Source organism: Pelodiscus sinensis, chromosome 1 (assembly GCF_052426305.1).
Source record: "Pelodiscus sinensis isolate ZL-2025 chromosome 1, ASM5242630v1, whole genome shotgun sequence".
Lineage (NCBI taxonomy): Eukaryota > Metazoa > Chordata > Testudines > Trionychidae > Pelodiscus > Pelodiscus sinensis.
In genome coordinates, this window is record NC_143052.1 from 331,417,029 (window position 1) to 331,436,097 (window position 19,069).

The 19,069-nt window shown below is 45.7% G+C and overlaps 1 protein-coding gene across 7 annotated transcripts in view; it reads right to left on the minus strand.

Moving 5' to 3' along the window:
• The window catches only part of LOC102455710 (Putative N-acetylated-alpha-linked acidic dipeptidase), a 53,582-nt gene extending 46,557 nt beyond the window's left edge, over positions 1-7,025 (minus strand). For 2 of the 7 annotated variants that reach the window (XM_089775761.1, XM_089775760.1), the window contains exons 1-2: positions 6,792-7,025; positions 5,003-5,111 (exon numbers count right to left, since the gene is read on the minus strand). In XM_089775761.1, coding sequence (XP_089631887.1) covers positions 5,003-5,111; positions 6,792-6,909 — 227 coding nt within the window. In that variant the 5' untranslated portion in view covers positions 6,910-7,025. Of the gene's footprint in view, positions 1-5,002; positions 5,112-6,406; positions 6,704-6,723 lie in introns of those variants that run through there. The other 5 variants (XM_006118380.5, XM_075919387.2, XM_075919390.2 and 2 more) reach the window with 5 other exon arrangements.
• Positions 7,026-19,069: the final 12,044 nt, after the last annotated feature.

The following is a 19,069-nucleotide window of genomic DNA, read 5'->3' on the forward strand; positions in this document are numbered from 1 at the left end:
TATTTGTCCAAAAAGCTCATACTGTAAATTGACTATTACTCCTTGTCTCTTTAAAAAGATTCAGTCATCCAATCAGAGATCAAAACCAGTACTTTGTGATTTAGATGACTCACCACATATCATGAATAATTAACAGCGAATAGACAGAGAGAACAGTCTGCAAAAAGGTTGTGAACAACCATAGTTCAAAAACATTATTTATGGAGAGTACTGAGGCTTTGTGGTTAGGGCACTGGAAAGAGACAGTAGCTCTGCTACAGATTTGGGCAAGTCACTTAACATCAGATTTTTGTCTGTGTATAAACAGAGGAAAAGCACTTCCACAGAGCACAGAGGAGTTGTGGGTACAAACTCATCTACTGTTTGTGAGGCACTCAGATACTATCGGGGGGGGGGGGGGGGAATACAAGTATCCAGATCTTAATTTGGCTAGTATTTATAACAAATCCACATGAAGAAATCACTATCAGCTTGATAGTGATTCACAAACAGAAACAATAAGTAAAGGCAAAAATTTCTAAAAAAAACTGTGCTAGGATCCTAAGTTCCATTTTCATATGACTGAAGCCAAAATATTGAAGGTATTAAGACACTTAAAATGCCTAGTGAAATTTTTCAAAATCACCTAGAAGCCTACCTCCCATTGATTTCAATGGAAGTTAGGTACCTAGGCACTTTTGAAAAAACCTGTCTGGATTTTTAGGGGCTTAAATATTTTTAGAATTCTGGCACCTAGGAGCCTAATTCGTATTAACTTTCAGTGACACTTAGGAACCTAAGTCACTTTTGAAAATGGGATTTTTAAGGGCCTAAGTAATTTAGGCACTTCAGAAATGTTTACCCTCTGTAACTAGTTCAAACAGTTCTGCTCTTCTCACTGCTTCTGCAGAGTGTTTCATGCAGCCCTCCTTTACCCTTCTTTGGGTGCACACAAATGATATGAGACCTCAGATCAGTCCACTACCAGGGTGTGGAACCTAAGGACCAGGAACTGGATGTGGCCCCCTGCTTGCATGAATCTGGCCCTCAGTGCTCCCCACCCAGCACTGGGGAGCCCATGCTGGTGCTGCACCCCTCCCCCCTCCCCCGACCCACACTCCAATTCTCTGTGGGGCTGGATTACACACTATCTAGTAGCCAGGCCCCCCAGGCTCTGGTGTGCAAAGGGAATTTCTGCGTCTCAGCTGGAGGCCACGTCAGTGAGGTTTTGTTTTTGGTGGTTTTGCTCATCACTTTGCTCCTCTTTGTGTGTGGCCCCCAACTGATTTTTCTGTAAGTCAGTGGCCCCCAATCCAAAAAAGGTTCCTCGCTCCTGCACTAAACTGAAAGGTCTGCAGCTTTTTCCTCCTGTCTTGAAAACGTAAAATGTTGCTCATGTAACATTCAATGTAGATTTTTATTTAACTTTTACAAAAGTATAGTAGTATGAGAAGCTATTTATTAATGTGTATACATATCTAATGTTTCCTTCATTTTATATCACTTGATTAAATACTTATTTTTAACTAGATCTACCTGGCATTGCTCAGGACTGGTGGCTGTAACCAAACTTTATGGGACCACAGGAAACTTGGCCACATCCATAAGTAGACATCCAGCTAACTAAAGTCATGCAGGACCAGGGATGTTGCTGGACCAGAAAGTGCCAGACTAGAGAGGTTCAACCTGATTAGACTGATGTTGCTTTTTGAAAATACTAGATTAAGTACTTGTAAATACATTTCACATTTAGGGCATCCTTGTGCGCACTAGAATTTGAACCCTAATCTAGAGAGAATACCAGACATTCTAGCATTCTGGTGACAAAGAGGCAATTGAACTTTTATAGAGAGCAGTTACTAGCCAAGTCCTAGAGTCACTATATTAGTCAGTAATTCAATGTTATGTGAACTACAGAGATACAATGGTGATCAACTCTGGCCCTGGCTTCCTAGATCAGTGAAAAAATCTTTGCTCCTCTACTTTTGTCAAAACACTGTGGTGGGGTGACTGTTTTGATGAAGGTGTCAACTCCTGGATGACATGCAGAATTTAGACCCTGACCATATGTTATCATTAAAGATTCAATGGCAATTTATATTAAAGATTGGAACCTTTAAGTCTGCATCTTGGTTAAGGTCCATTTCAAGCAACCGAATTCTCTATCTTTACATTCCCTTTGCTGTTTTAATTGGATGTTGGATTCAATTTCCCACTTCAATTTGCTGTACAGTATTACTATTGTGTATCTACCCTAGTCTACCCCAGCTGCCTGTGTTTCACACACTGAGGCAGCAATGTTTGCTCTGGACATAAAGGTGAGGGTATTCTGGTGGCAGAAAACAATCCTACGAAAATGATTATTAGCAACCATATTACTTTGATAATAAACAAATCCTGGTTTAAAATGTTATTGGCTGTACAATCCTTTAGTCCAATTTATGGTCATTACTTAGTAAAAAAGGAGCAGCTTCAGGGTAATTTAATAACTGCAATGAAAACATCCACTCAAAGTACAGCAGCAGTCAAAAAAGCAAACAGAATGTTATGAATTGTTTCAAAAAGGGACAGTGAATAAAACAGATAATATCTTATTGCCTCTGTATAAATCCATGTTATGCCCACTTCTTGAAATGGTATCCCTAGCCTCTGTTTGCCAGAGGCTGGGAATGGGTAACAGGGGAGGGATCACTTTATGACTGCCTATTTTGTTCAGTTTCTCTGAGGCACCTGGCATTGTTCACCGTCGGAAGACAGAATACTGGATTAGATGGACCTTGGGTCTCACCCAGTATGGTCATTCTTAAATTATTATGTCTGTGGCAAACACATTTCTTACTATACCTATAAAATGTGTTTCCTGTGGGACAACAGTGACATCATCACTTCACTGTGCATCCCATAGGAACATGCCCTGCCCTCCCCCCACCTGACCCTTCCCAGTACCCATGTGGAGGATTGGGGCTACTTACAGCCCAACCCTTCCCTCCCTTTCCCAGTGGCCAGGCCCAGCCCCTCCTGGAGTGAAAACAGGGCTGGTACAGTTTGGGTCTGGCCCTTCCTGGAGCACAGGGGGAAAACTGGGCCTGGCTGCTGAGGTTAGAGCCAGGCCTGGTGCATGCTGCTGGCCAGCCACTAGAATTATGGATTGGACACGGTGGGGGGTGAGGAGAGACAAGAGACCCTGGCTGGCAGGGAGCTGAGGGGGGAGGGAGAAGGGACCCCGGCTGGTGGGGGGAGGGAGAAGGGGACCCTAGCTGGCTGAGGTGGGAGGGGGCAGGGAGAAGGGGGCCCTGGTTGGTAAGAGGAGAGAACGGGGCTGGCGAAGGGGGGAAGGGGAGTGAGGCACCAAGATGGTGTGGCTGCAACACGGCCTTCCCCGGTGGCTGGTGGGAGCATTGGATTGCCTGCCCCCCGTGACAGGAGGGTTGTCAAGTGCAGTGAGCAGGGGGCACAGCCCCCTAGTAATATCATTTCAGTGGAATTGCCATGGACTCACCAAGTGAGAGCTTTTCTAAGAACATTTGCACCTAGGTACACCATGTTAAAAGGTTGGGACTTAAGGGATTTGGCTTTGTATTTAATTACTCTGAAATCACTGATACTTTTTTATGCTGAAGGTTAATTACCAGCAATAAACAAAGGTTTCTGGGCAGTTCCTGACTGGAATTAAGAATATAATTACTAACAATCAATGGATTTCATCAAAAGAATTTACCCAACTGCCTCACATAGATTACTAAATGTGTCTCAACTTTTCCCAAGTCAAAATTTCAAAAATAAATTATGGAAATTAAGGACTATTATGAGATTTTTTTATAATCTATGTTCCTCCCTTTTACAATTGTCTGAATTTTCAGGAGATGCAACGGCCTTCTAGCTAGGGCTTCAACACAGGGACAAGATTATTTTAAGAATTTTGGACCAGATCCTGAAACCAGTGGGAGCTAGGTGTCTACATACCATAGAGGACCTAGGCCTCTCTTCTTAGGTAGCATGGTTTGGAATGGGTGAGTGGAATAAGCCTTTTCCCCTTTGGATTAAACATATCCTTAAGAAAGAACTTGAAGGTGAGAGATCCACAGACCTAATTTTTGATAAGTGATCAGTTTTTAAATTGGCCTGCTGGTATCTACCCCATTTCCACATGCCCATATAAATAATTCTCATTACAAAAGATTAGAGTTTGGAGGCATGTCAAAGAGAGGATTCCAGGCATGGGATCCACATGGAAGGAGTTGCCAGACAAAAATGAGAAGGCCATGTGATTTTTGACATAACAAATGGTAATATGAGGCCAGAGCAGAAAGCGAGGGGAAGCTAACCTGCAAATAATCTAGAAGTCAAGAACCTGCTATCTAGTTCTCCTCTCATTTACGCTGATGTAACTCCGCTAACTTCAGTGGAGTGAAACCAGATTTAGGACCCCAATCTACTTTTATCTCTCTCTTTGAAGTAAGAGCATTGCCTGAAAATTGGTGCAGGGTAAACGCTTCCCTAAAAATGGAAACTGATTGAGGTAGGAAAGGCTGGGCTCTGATTCGGTGGCAGCATTAACCTCTAAGGCCTCTAAAATTGTTCACAACCCCAAAGAAGCACAGAGTGAGGGTCTGACCACACTGAAATCATTGAACCTTGCTCACTGTAGAGGAACCTTGTTTTCCACAAAAATTAAGAAGTGACAGGAGGCGCTGCGATGGATTCCACCATCAAGCATGGCTCTCAGACACTGTTGCCTCTAATCTTTTCATCCATGTGCAGATTTTTTCCTTATTGCACCAAGGCATATGCAAATATGCACCACCAGTAGCAACAAAAAACCTCACTTTGGGCATTCTGCTGATCTGCTGGGGGGGCATTTGAATCTCCCGAGTGGCTGCACAAGCGTGCGGCTTGCAAGGAACACTACTCACAGGGCTATTTTCAACACAGGTTACAACCCCAAGTCTGTTCACAAACCTAGTCATTGTGCCAGTTAATCACAAGTAAATTTCGTGGACAGATAAATACAAATTTCACTTACTATAGAAACTGCTTGATATTTTCAGCTTTCAACTCAGCCATAAATGCCTTCTTCACTTTTTCATGAGAACTAGTGGCTGTCACCTCAACAGTAGGTTTTGCAAACCAGCCTGCAAAATATAATAACAACAGCACTAGGAAAACATTATTTCTATGGTCCATGACAATCTTTTTTAGTATCATTTCAAGATTTTATCATGCCTTTTATTAGTGGTTTTATTACACTAGTGTTTAGAGGCCCCAACGAAGATCAAAGTCTGACATGCTGGGCATTGAAGCAACACAAAGTAAGAAAGTTTATAGCCTAGATAGGTAGGATAGACTAGGAATGGAGGGGAGGGGAGGGAAGGGGAGGTAACATCTCTATTCATCAGTGCAACCCTACTTGACTGTGGATTTTGAAGAGTTCCGTGTACCTTTCCATAAGCACCAAGCCACCAAATTACTGAGCACTTCAATGTGTATTGGTTCAATTCACATCAGACAGCATTTGCAGAAAGATGCACAGAACTGAAAAAGGATGTGGGTTGCACATTCATAGAGTGACATGTAAATCTGTGACAGTGGGTTCTGCATACTCTGGAATTTTCTTCTATGAAATATTTATTATAACATCACCTTAAACAAAAGCTAATAGTTGTAGTGATTCTTGTTTTTTTGATATTTACAGGGCAAGGATTTGTAGACTCATTCAAACTTCCTAAATAAACATTTTTTGGGGGGGGAGGGGATCAGATAAAACAGTAAAGATTGAGGCTTTGACCCACCAAGGCCACCTGTAATAGAAAATACAATTTTAATAGTTCTGAGTTCCATTTTTAAAATGGCATCTCCATCCCCAGAGTTTTCTGTGTTAATAAAGCAGAGATTACATCTATAATTTCAAGATGTAATACTCCTGTCATCTGAAGAAGTGGATTGCGCCCACAAAAGCCCATGATACCATCTACATGTTTTGTTAGTCTTTAAGGTGCTACCAGTCTATTTGTTGTTTTTTAAGTTTTTCCTGTTACAGACTAACTCGGCTACCCCTCTGAAGTTTTAAAAATTTAGAAAGGGGAATATGAGGGGGGCAGGCTACTCAGTAGTGCAACCTGATACAGATTTCATATTTTTGTGAGCAGGGAACAATTCAGTCAAGGCTTTCTATTGACACAAACCATGACTACATAGAAAAAAAAAAAAAACTCCCAAGATTAAAGGCAGGACTTGTCTTTAGGATTTTCTTATGCCTTTTCCCATTACTACTTTCCTCTAACCTGTGGAACTCGGAGTGGGGAAAAGGAAATGGAAGATTCCTGTTGAAAACTGCTCAGTTCAGCAGTGGGGCAGACAAGTTAAAATAAAAATCTCCTGCTAGAAGAAAAAGCAGGTGCTCTCTAACAACAGGTCTGCAGCTATGCACCTGGGGCATGTGGTTTCAGTCTGTCAGCCTCCCTGTCTTGTCCCTGCAGTTCCTCTCCACGGCTCACTGTAAAACAACCTCCCTCCCAAACACACACACAAAACCACGCGGTTTAAAACTCCGGACTATTTCTGTCTCTCTTCCCCCGCTTGCTTGTGAGCACAGCTGCCGCGAATCAGGGCTGCTGGTCCGGGGGACTGCAAAGCCGAGCGGGCTTGATCTCCGAGACAAACCCAAACCCGACCTCATCTGAAGTGGCTCACTCCCTTTGTGGGCCCGGAGGAAACCCTGATCCCCCCCCCCGTTCCGCTACTGACCCCCACCCCAAGTCTGGCTCCGGGCACGCAGCGGGATGGAGAGAAGCAGCCCAGCCCAGCCACAGTACCGATGAGAAACCCGAGTAGTAGTAGCCCGGCCGCTGCCGCCAGGCTCAGGGCATAGAGGCGACCCCTGCTGCCCCACGGCGAGCTCCGCTCTGCGCCGCTCCGGAGCGCGGTCCACATGCTGGCCCTGCCGGCCTACACCCCGCGGTGCGGCCCCAGAGTCTCAGCGCCGGGGCGAAGTCCTCTTCGCTCCAGCAGGCAGGGAAGGGAGATCACGGACTACGCCCCCCCCCCCTTGAACCCAGCCCGAGCCCGGCCCCTCTCTCTGCGTAGCGCACGCACGGCGACTTCCCGGCTAGGCAGCTGAGCTAGTTCCCGGCCCGTTAAAGAAGCAGGATTTTGCACCGTCTTTCGATTAGAGAAGGGCTCAGATTTAATAGCCCCGTGAGATCAGGATCCCGAGTCAGACTTTGAGAAGTAAAAAGAAGCTGGGATTGATTTTCTAGTGGGAGGCACACATGGGAGAGGGAGAAGATGGTCTGACTAGGGTTTGGGGGAATGGCACTGTGCGAAGCCAGCGTAGCCCAGGGGCATTTTCTATTCCCTGCTTCCCCTCTTGCTTGCTTGCTCTTATGCCCCTATGTTTAAACCTGTCCACTCAGCTGGTGCAGACAGGCTTCGTTTCTGCCTCTTTGCTCACTGCTATACATTTACTTGCAGTATATTAATCAGCTGCTTATGTCTTTGTGTGCACTCAGGATTTCCATACTGGGCATATAGTCCCTGGTAAACAAAGGGGAATAAACTGGGACTCAAGCTGTGTGGAAATCTGGGTAGCTGCAATTGTGTTCTTTACTGAGTCCCCTCATGTTTGGGACCCTGGATTTCAGATATCATGGCATTCTCACCCTCATACCTCCATAGTGTTATAGAGTATCCTCCATTATCAGATTACTGAGGCTATGTCTACATTTCCAGGTTATTTCAAAATAATGATAACTCCCAAAATAACTATTTTGAAATAAGCTTATTCCTCTTCACAAGCAGGAGTTATTTCAAAATAACAAGCCCATTATTTTGAAATAATAGTCTTGGTAGTGTGGACACTTGCCTTGTTATTTTGAAACAAGGAGAGTTCTTTCAAAACAACTCACCAGAGTAGACATGCCCTGAGCTTCAACCCTCAAAAAGAGCTGTTTATTTAACACACAGAGGCAGAACTGAACCTAGAACCTGTAGGCTCTGTCTACACTGTGAGTTTTCTCTGAAAGAAATATGCTAATGAGGGACTCATTTGCATGAGTCGTGATCTCATTTGCATATTTTCTGCAGATCCATTTTTGCACTAGGTGTTTTACGCAAAAACAATCAGTATGGATGTTTTCTTTTTGCATAAAAACCCTTTTTCCCCACAAGATACTTATGCCCCAAAAAAGATGGTTTACCAATCGTGCGGGAAAAGTGTTTTTTGAAATGTCCATGCTGCTTGTTTTTGCTCAAAAACACCTAGGCTGTGTCTAGACTGCATCCCTTTTCTGTAAAAGGGATGCAAATTAGACACATTGCAATTGCAAATGAAGCCGGGATTTAAATCCCCTCCGCTTCATTTGCATGAACATGGCTGCCACTTTTTTCCAGCTCGGAGCTTTGCCGGAAAAAAGCGCCAGTCTAGACGGGGATCTTTCGGAAAATAAAGCTTTTTCCGAAAGATCCCTTATTTCTTTTTTTAAGAGGAATAAGGGATCTTTCGGAAAAGGCTTTATTTTCCAAAAGATCCCCGTCTAGACTGGTGCTTTTTTCCGGCAAAGCTCTGAGCCGGAAAAAAGCAGCAGCTGTATTTATGCAAATGAAGTGGGGGGGATTTAAATCCCCACTTCATTTGCAATTGCGATATGTCTAATTTGCATCCCTTTTACGGAAAAGGGATGCAGTCTAGACACAGCCCTAGTGCAAAAATGGATTGTCAAAAAATATGCAAATGAGATTGTGACTCGTGCAAATGAGTCCCTTATTAGCATATATTTTGCCAAGAAAACTCATACTGTAGGGCTGCTTCTAGTCTGTCACGTTTTTCCGCAAAAGCAGCCGCTTTTGAGGAAAAACTTGCCAGCTGTCTACACTGGCCGCTTGAATTTGCACAAGAGCACTGACGATCTGATGTAAGATTGTCAGTGTTCTTCCACAAATACTATGATGCTCCCCTTCGGGAAAAAGCCCTCTTGTGCAACAGTATTTGTGCAAGAGGGCCAGTGTAGACAGTTCAGGACTGTTTTGCGCAAAAAAACCCCGATGGTGAAAATGGCGATCGGGGCTTTCTTGTGCAAAACTGCGTCTAGATAGGCACGGATGCTTTTCTGCAAAAAGTGCTTTTGCGCAAAAGCGTCCGTGCCAATCTAGACGCTCTTTTCCGCAAATTCTTTTAACGGAAAAACTTTTACGTTAAAAGCATGTGCAGAAAATCGTGCCAATCTAGACGTAGCCTAGATGTAGCTGTAGAGCTTTTGTAACCCACATACCTAGGATGGTCTTCTGTCTCATGTAGTGGCCCTTAGACCACTTACAGCAGGAGATAAGAAGAAGGGCACTCTACAGCCTAAGCTAAGCGCCAGCAAGCTTTTTAGCTCAAGCTCTAGAGGCTCCTATACTAAGCTTCAGAGGTCCCAGGTTCAAATCTGCCTTGTAGCAGTTACGTGTAGTATATGACCCTGTACTGCTTGAGTTAAAAGCCAGCTGGCTCTCAGCTCAGATTGTAGAAGAAACTTATTCTTTTGTTCTGTATGGGTGTGTCTAGACTACATGGCTCTGTCGACGGAGCCATGTAAATTAGTTTATTCGGCATAGTCAAAGAAGCGGGGATTTAAATAATCCCCACTTCATTAAAATAAACATGGCTGCTGCACTGTGCCGACGAACAGCTAATCCGGTACAGCATGGCAGTCTAGACGTGCCGCGGTCGACAAGGGAAGCCTTTGTCAACCGCTCCGGTATGCCTTGTTCACGGTATGCCTGTTTTATATCCAATTTTGTGATGGGTCTAGAGGCATAGAGAGGCGCAGTGACCAAACCTGACTAAACAAAATAAGTGGACCACAGGGACATTATGAGCTTAATTCAATCATATTTGTCTTGCACTTGTAGGCTCCTAAGCAGAAGGTGTTATGTGAGTGCAAAGTATTACACAGGATTACAGAGTTTCTTTGTGAAATCATGTAGCTAATTGGATATGTGGCTAAGGTGGGAAGTTATTATTTCTTTTCCACCTGTGATTTAGTGGAGAACTAAAGAGGAGTCCACCAGCTATTCTAATTCGTTAGTGAAACATTTGGGGTAGACACAGAATTATGTTTTTTTCTTTTTTTTTTCAAATGTGAATAGTTTGAAAGGCAAAAAACAAGCAAGCAAACAAACAAACAAACAAACAAACCTTCTGTCTGTTAAGTTGCAGGACACAGATAATCTCTTAATCATTCAGTCCAGTGTCATGCGGCGTGATAAAGTTTTCCCTAGTAAAAATAAAATCACTTCTGGTTTTATTATTTATATTGCATATCATCTAGGACCCTAGGTTTGCCAGGAAAACGGGACGTGTCATTTTCCATAACATGGAAAGGGAGGAGGCAGAGAAGAGGGACACAATACCGAGAGTGGCCACTGGGGGCAGTGAGAGCAGGGGAGAGCTATACTTCAGAGTGACCACTTGAGGCAGCCTCACCACCAAGAGAGTGGCGAGCAAGGCTGGAGATTGCCATCTTGTCTGCCACCGGACCAAGTAGGTAGATCCCCTGACCCAAACCTCTCCCGCCCATACCAGCCTTGGCTGCAGCACTGGAGGAGGGGAGAGAAAAGGCTTCTGGTGGCTGAGGGGTAGAGAAGGGCCCTGGTGACTGAGGAGGAGTTGGCGGGAGGGAGAGAGAATGCCCTTGGCAGCCGGAAGGCCTGGGGGGAGAGGGGGGCAGAGGATCCCTGGCAGCCAGTGGTGGGGGACGGGAGAAGGCCCACGTGGTCAGATGGGCTGGGGGAGAGAGAAAGCCCTGCTGAATGGGACCCCCTGCTCTGAGCCCCTCCTCAACCCCCAACACTCACTCTGACATTCCCATGCCCCCAGCCTCCTGCCCTACACTCCCCCAGCACTCCAAGGCTCTGCCCTCTTACACCTACCAGGCCCTGCCCCATAGGACCTGGGCAATGCTGGGTAAGTCTTCTAGTCTACTATATATTTGAGAGGATTTATCTGTAAGCGAGTAAGTCTGTCTGTCCCTTTATTCAAGGACTTCTCCTAAATGGTAAGAGCTAGGACTACCAAATCTGGTATCCAGCGTCCTCTTATTCTAATTTAAAGAAAGGCTAGGGTTTGGTTGGGGGGTGGGGAGGAATGCAGAGGCTGAAGCTCCCCAGCCTGATTCATAAAGTGATGCATAAAAAGAACACCTGATAAATGGCAAGAGCTAGGATCAGCAAATTCATTATACAGCTTCCTCTTATCATAAACCAAGGTAAGGGGGAGCAGGGCTGACGCTCCCTCCTCAATGTGTACAATGGATGCATAAAATCATACAGAAAAGAGAGACTCACCAGGCAGCTGAAAGAGGCTGGTTGGGGGCACCCTTTCCCCCATTCGGGACTGCCCCAGTCTTAAGCCTCCTGTTCCCCAGGCACCTGTGAGGGAGATGATGGGGACTACAGCCCTTCCCCTCCCAAATTCATTGCTGGCTGTTCCCCTTTGTCAGGGAGCAAGGGGAAAGTGCACAGTTTGCTCCATTCCTTGATCTGACTGGAGAGTGAAGGGGGCAGATGAACATGCACTCCTCCCCCAGCTGTGCTGGTTGGAACTGCCACGGCCAATGAGAGGTGCCTCTCACCTGGTCCCAAGCTGCTGCAGTGAGAAAGAGCTGAGGTGGTCCTCTCTCCCCAGAGCAGCCTGCATACTGAACCCCTCAGCCCCATCCCAGAGCAATGATTTAAATGAAGAAAAATAAAAAATAATTGAGTTAAGGACTGGAGCAACGCCAGTAAAACTTCTAGTTAATTCCAAGTGTGCAGTTTCCCTTTGCAGTAGCTGTGGAGCTTCTAGTTCAATCTCTGGTAGCAGTTGAGGCTGTAAGCATGTCTGCATTCATTTACTCTGAATATAGTCCATGAATGTTTGCTCTCTGGGGGCTCTCTGAAAGTCCATCTACACTGCGGGGCTATTTCAGGATACTTCCAGTATCCTGAAATAGCTATTCTGCATCTTTTAAACAAGCCTGTTATTTCAAAATAATGGGCTCGCTGTTCCAATATCCCTGTAAACCTTGTTCCGGAATAGCAGTTTATTTCAAAATACACTTGAAATAAGCTACAGAATTTGCTTAGCTCAAAATGTGTAGCTTATTTCAAGCTACGGGTGCAGTGTAGACACACCTTGACAACCTGGAGATGGTGACTAATGCAAAATGCTCTAGAATTCCTCCACAGAAATGCCAGATAGGCCTGAGACACAGCCTAAGATGATGAGCCTGCCTTGCAGCCTATTTGAGGAAGAGTAAATGGTTACACTGCATTTAAACAGCCCCTAGCCTGAGTCAGCTGGCAGGTGCCAGCACTGGGTGTCTAATTGCAGAGGAGGCATACCCTTTATTGACTGCCTGGCAGCTGGGTATGGAGACAGGAGGTTGTCTTAGGAGCCTGGGAAGGTTTATTCTGCCCTAACAAACAAATCAGTTCAAGAGGCAGTGAGTTTGTTTTTGTTATCTACGTCTCATTCATAGTTTCTCTAGTAGGTCCATTCACTTCTGTGGGTCAACTTATGGGGTAAATTTGTACCACCACTAATTTGCAGTTAGGATCAGTAGCTAGCCCTGAATCCCTAGGTATAAAAAGACAAGTGTTTTCACATCCGATCTCCCACGGGTGTTGGGAAGAGATTAAATGTACTTTGCAAATGTAAGTGCCAAGTATTATTCTAAAGAGCCTATTAATTAAACCTGACAATTAAACCTCTGGAAGATCGTTTATTATTACACGCTTATATGAATTAAAGGAGGCATATACAGATTGTGTCAATAGGAGAGCAGGAAATGAGACGTAAGGGATGCATTCTCCTATCCTCCTTCCACCAAATTTGAATGATCCACCTACCATTTTGTACCTGTCAACACAAAGTACTGAAGCAACTTGTGTCTTATTTTTCACATGCAGGAGTTATTTCACTCCATCTCCCTTTCCTGATGTATTTGTAATGCCAACAGGTGGAACCAAATCTGGGACTTCTGGAGCTTAGTGCATGAATCTCTAGCACTTCAGCTAGAGTTAGGGGTTTACTTCGAACTCCCATTTCACTGCCGCGTATAGATGCGGGCAGTTATTCCGGGCTAATCAGTTTCCAAAATGGCGACCGCCCAGGAACATGCTAATGAAGTGCGGGATATTTAAATCCCACACTTCATTTGCAATTTTGGTCATCCTCATTAGCTTCCCTAGTTCGAACTAGGGGGCGAGTGTAGACGTACCCTCAGTGAAGTCAATTGAAGGCTTATAGTGGACTCCAACGACAGCCACAATGAACTGACCTCATAGATGTATTCTTGCACATAGCTTCAAAGACCATTTCAACAGCTGCACACCCCCAATTCCTCTCCTTTTCAACTCTTAGCCTGTATCTAGATTACAAAATACTATCGGAAAAAGATACACAAATTGCAAACTGCAATTTGCATATCTTTTTCTGCTTTTCTTCCGAAAGAGGCTTTTCCAACAATTCCCGTCTACACTGGGCCAAATGTCGGCAAAAAGCCTCTTTCAGAACATCCCTTCTTCCTCATAGAAAGAGGTTTACAGGGATGCTGAAAAAACACATTTGCTTTTCTGAATTTTTTTTCTGGAAAAGCAGACGCTTTCCTTGGACATGGCAAAGCTTTTCCGGGACGTACCCTCACTTGCATTTGGTATCATTAGCCTTTGTTTAATAAACAATGTTCAAGTTAGGGTGACCTGCTGAATTAGGGCTAGCTAAGTACACTGCCCCTCCCTCATACAATAAGGATAACAACATTTCATTACCCCTACATTCAATAGTAAAATGAGTCACAAACCAAAACAGCCCAAACTGATCACTTTGGCAATGCAGATCTATCCCTAAGCAAAGTAAATGTGTCTATGAAAATACATCACAAGGGTAGCCATGTTAGTCTGTAACTTTAAAAGCAACTAGTAGTGTTATGGCACTTAGAGACTAACAAAAATATATAGAATCATAGCTTTCATGGGCAAAACCCGCTTCTTCATATGATGAAAATGCAGTCTGCTCCTGAGAACTTTCCTCTAGTCCAGGTCTGGGCAAAATACAGCCCGTGGGCCAGATGTGGCCCACCAAGCCATGGGATCTGGCCCATGAATGCTGTGGGGAGCCCAAGGAAGGCTTCCCTGCTTGTCCCTCAGCCTTGCACACTGCTCAGAAAAGTGGGTGAGAGGCCATTTCTCTTTAAAAACTGTGAGGGGGAGAAGGCTTCAGGGATAACTTCTGCCCCCAGCACAATTCCATTGGCCAGAAGCCGGCTAGAAACTGACCAATGGGAGCTGTCTGTTTGAATAACAGGCAGCCATGAATCACTAGTTCCCTCCCCTCCATCTTAGTTATTCACACAAGCACATGGCCAGGCAGCCTGTGCAGGTGTGGGGCAGGCAGGCAGAGAAACTTTTTATGTTCTTCAAGCATTTAGCCTGGCAGGCAGGCAGGCAAGCTGGTTGGGCTGCTGGCTGGTAAGTCTCCTGACTAGAGCCTGCCCCTGACACTCCAGCCACTCTCTTTCCCAATCCTCTGCGTAGGGCTGCCAGGTGTTCTGTTTTGAACCAGACAGTCCGGTATTTGAGCTTTCTGTCTGGGAAACAAATTCAGAAAATATTGGACATATAAATGTCCGGTATTTTCTAATTAAGTTTTTATTATTATCATGAGTATCAGTATGTAGTTGCGTATTGCCTGGCTGAGTGAGCGTGTCTACCAGCCGGGCAGTATGCAACTACTCAGTAGAGAGGAGGGAGGCGGGAGTGGGGCGGGATGGAATCCCCGGGGCCAGACTCACCCATGAGCCCTGCCAGGACCATGGACGGCAGTACCCCGGGATCTGTGTACGCCTGGGCCAACCCCGCTCCCTGCTGGCTGGTTCTCTCTTCCCCCAGCTCCTCTCCTGACCAGCCCCTCTCCCTGGTGTCCAGTTCCCCCCCAGCCAGCCCTGCTCACTCCAATCCCCACCCAGCCATGCCTGCGTCCTGGCAGCTGGTTTCCTCCCCCCTGGCCAGCACCACACCCCCCAACCTTCTCCCAGCCAGCCCTGCTTCCCAGCGGCTGGTTCTCCTGCGGCCAGCCCCGTTCCCCCTGACCTCCTCCCAGCCAGCCCTGCTTCCTGCCGGTCGCTCCCCCCCCCCCCCCGATCTCTCCCGGACAGCCCCGCTCCCCCCAACCCCCACCCGGCCAGCCCCGCTCTCTTCCCGGCTGGTCTCCCCTCCCTCCCCCGATCTGAGATCAAGTGTGTCCAGTATTTTTTTAAACCATCTGGTGACCCTACCTTTGCCCCCCCCCCCACTCAACACACCCTGTGTCCTCCTACTGAACCCATACACTCTCCTAGATCTGGCATCCAAATCTCGTACCCAGATCACAATCCCCTTTTTCCCTAAGTCACAAACCAAACCCCTACCCTAGGTCACAATCCCAGTTCCCTGCCCTAAGTCACATTCCAAAACCCTGCACCCCAGTCTCCTGCCTTAGGTCACAACTATTTCCTTCCCAAACTCCCTCCCAGACTCCACTCTCACTCCTGTGCCTCAGTCACTTATCTCCAAGCTCCCTTCTGTACCCAACCTCCATCTCAGACCCCTCACCGCCTCCATTAATATCATGGCCCTCAACCACTTTCCAAAATCTTGGAGTGGCTCCCAGTCAAAATTATTGCCCGCCCTGTCCTAGTCCATCACTAGATGTCAGAAGATAGCTCATTCAAATCCTGCTTACATATATATTAGCTAGTGTACTACCTGCATGATTAGTGCCTTCCTATGTGTTTAACGAGTGTCTCTGATATCAAACATTTTCCCTCTGAAATCTTCCACTCAAAGGGTTCACAGTCTGAGCAGCTTTGATGCATTTCCTCAGAAGCACAGATCTGCTGCTATACCAAAGAACAAGGCATTAAAATTGAAAACAAGTTAAAATGTATTAAACTTTAAACTTTCATTTTATTTTGAGGTGTGATTGCAATCTAATGTGACATTAGGAATTTTTTTCAAACCTTCTTCAATATTTCAAAGCAAAGACGATACATGTGAATGGAATTATACGTGGTCAGCATGGTAAATACTCTTCAAAAGGAGTATTTGTTCCTTCAGTCTTACTTTTTCCTGAATTCAGGAGCAGGCCATAGGTTGAGACTATTAGTGTGTCTGTAGTTTGAAAAGTGACTGTGAGTAATTCTATTCAGTGTAACTCTCTTCAGCCATCTGTCTTGAAACAACATGAAGGAGGGCACTTGTTTCATTTTCAACTGAGTTTGAGGCACAGTTACAGCAAATTGTTAAAGGTCTCAGAGAAGGTCATTGAGAACTAGGACTAGAACCCAGCTTTCTGGTTGCCAGGCCTATGTCGGATTCACAAGACCACGACTCCTTTCCTTGTGTATCAGTCTGCTTCCCTTACTTGTTAAATTGCCCGAGAAACTGGTTGTTGTGATTGTTGTTGTAGAGACAGGACAGCTCGGGAAAAGTGAGTTGAGTTCTCTTTGTACTCATGCACTGGCAACACCACTTCCAGCAATGTTCCAGCTGCTGGAATTTCATTTCTGAGAGAGCGAGTTCAGCCTTTGGTATTAGGATGAGTTTACAGAGTTACAGGGAAAAAAACCATTATTTTCCCTGACAACTGAACTCATTTGACACATCTGAAGTTATTGTATCAGACTACCAAAAACTTCAAGGGATATAGAGGCATCTAATGGTATCTAACTAGAGGCCTGATCTCACACCCATTGAAATAGGTGGCAAATTTACATGGATTTAAGACCAAATAGTATTGGTTCCACATGTTTGGTAAGGATGGGTCCAGAATGGGAGATGGGATCCAAATAATACTCCCCAATTGGGAGAAGTTCCAATCTGGATCCAAACGCCATGACATAGAAACCTGTCTAGAATGGCCTGAACTGTTAGCAGGAATCTGAATACTTTAGGGAGTTTCCTTTCCAGCTCCAGGTCTGTACATTAGGGCCTGATCCACTGCTGCATGACTCCAATTTTATTCTCGTGTAGCTTCTTTCAGATCAAGGCAATTGCACTGCAATGGTAAATTCTTGGACTTCGTGGCTTTGTGTAATAAGTAGACTGGTACAACCAGACAAACTTGCAACCTGTTGAGTTAAAAAACAAAACAAAACAATTTGCTCCTCCTGCCTTTGGTGCAGTCTAGGAGTTTGAGCTCTGGGTTCTCCCTGGACAGTAACTGAAAGGCAAAAGCTGTACAAATCTGACAATAATGCAGCTATATCGGTAGAATTATTGTATTTAGGCCCACCAATGAGGTGTTGGGGCAGGGGTGGGGGGGAAGAATGCAGTTGCCCCAGGGCTCTCGGCTGCTGCTGCTACTGAAGCAGCAGCTGGAGCCCTGAGCCCTTTAAATTGCCAATGGAGTACCATGGTATATGGCTCTGAAAGCTGGGGGGGGGGCGGGGATGGCAGCAATGTGGAGGGCTAGCTCCCCCAGCTCCACCCCTTCGATCCAAAGCCCTGCCTTTTCCAGGAGTGTGGATCCAGCGTCTGCCCCCCCACACACACCTTGCTTAAGAGTCCTTGGAGGCGGTCAGCACCTCTGGATGTATTTAGATATTAAGTGATGGAGGGAACAGAAATCCTCAGCTGCACAATCACACAGGATGCTGTGTTCAAAAGTTGGAGGAAGTACTTTCTGCTGAGCCTTGAAAGGCACACAGTTAGCCTACAGCAGCAGTGAATCGAGCAATAAAGCAAATTGATTGAAATACAGTGCAGGGAGATTGCAGGCTGATTGGAAATCAGTTCCTCTTCTGGGTCCTCTTTTTCCCTTAATCACTGCAAGATGAATCACTTCAGATGTAGATGGTTCTCTCACGCTTGCTGTGAGCAAGGAAGCTGTTCAGAGAAGAGAAGAGAAGAGAAGAGAAGAGAAGAGAAGAGAAGAGAAGAGAAGGTTTTATGTTGCCAGCTCTGCTGAGGGTCAGTAAGACAGCTGAATCTACTGTTGTCCATCTCTCTGCCTCCAGTGAAGGTCAGTGCACACTGGTGATTATGCAGAGTCTTAAATATTCCTACTTTCCTTCTGTGATATGCAAGGCAGGCGCAATGGTTCAGAGCTACTATCCTATTTCACTTTCAAGTAGGAAATCACTGCCAAAGGTGTCCTTTCCAGCTGCTCCTATTGCTATGCAAGAGACATAAGGCTTGATCCGGCTCCCACTGAAGTCAATGACCAGATCAATACTATGATCAATGACTGAGGCTATGTCTAGACTGCAGAGCTTTTCCAAAATACCTCTGGTATCCCAGAAAAGCTCTGCCGTGTCCAAGGAACACGTCTGTTTTTTCAGAACAGTTTCCAAAACAGCGGACGTGTTCTTTTGGCCTCCCTGTATTTCTCTCGGTGAGAGGAATAAGGGATGTTCTGAAAGAGGAGATTTTTCTGAAATTTGGCCCTGTGTAGATGTGAGTGTGCCCCCACCGGCCGTGTGCCCTCCCTGGCCAGCCACTCCCCGCCCTTCCGTGCGCCCTCCCCACAACTTCCCCTCCTCCGCCCTTCCCCCCCCCCACGCCTGGCTTGTGTTCCCCTGCCCACTGTCCTGCGATCCTTCCCTCTCCCACGCCTCCCCTGGCTCGTCCTCTGCCCAGCAACCTCACTTCCTGGCCCACTGCAACCCTGCTGGGACCCCGTCTCCTCTTCTGCCCCACCCCTCCCCCCGCCTCCCACCTGGATCCCCATCTCCTGTCTGGTTCTCTAAACAATCTCTCCTCCCCCTACTCTCTGGGCCTAACCCTAACCCTCCCTCCCACACCCTGCCCAGGAACCCAGCCCCCTTGTGTTGTGTCCTGACAACCTCACACCTGCCTGGGACTCAGGTGATTCTCCCTATCCCTTTGTCTGAGGAAGGGGAACTCTGGTGTGCCCATGTCCTCAAGTCCCTTCCTGTCTGGGCAGGAGAGCTTTATTAAAATTGGAATTGTGATCCCATTTCAATAGGCTTTGTTTTAAATAATATACCTTTAAAATTAAATTAAAAATTGTTATGGACTAAATTTATCATAACCTATTTAAATAGCTTATGAATTAAATTTAAACATTAAA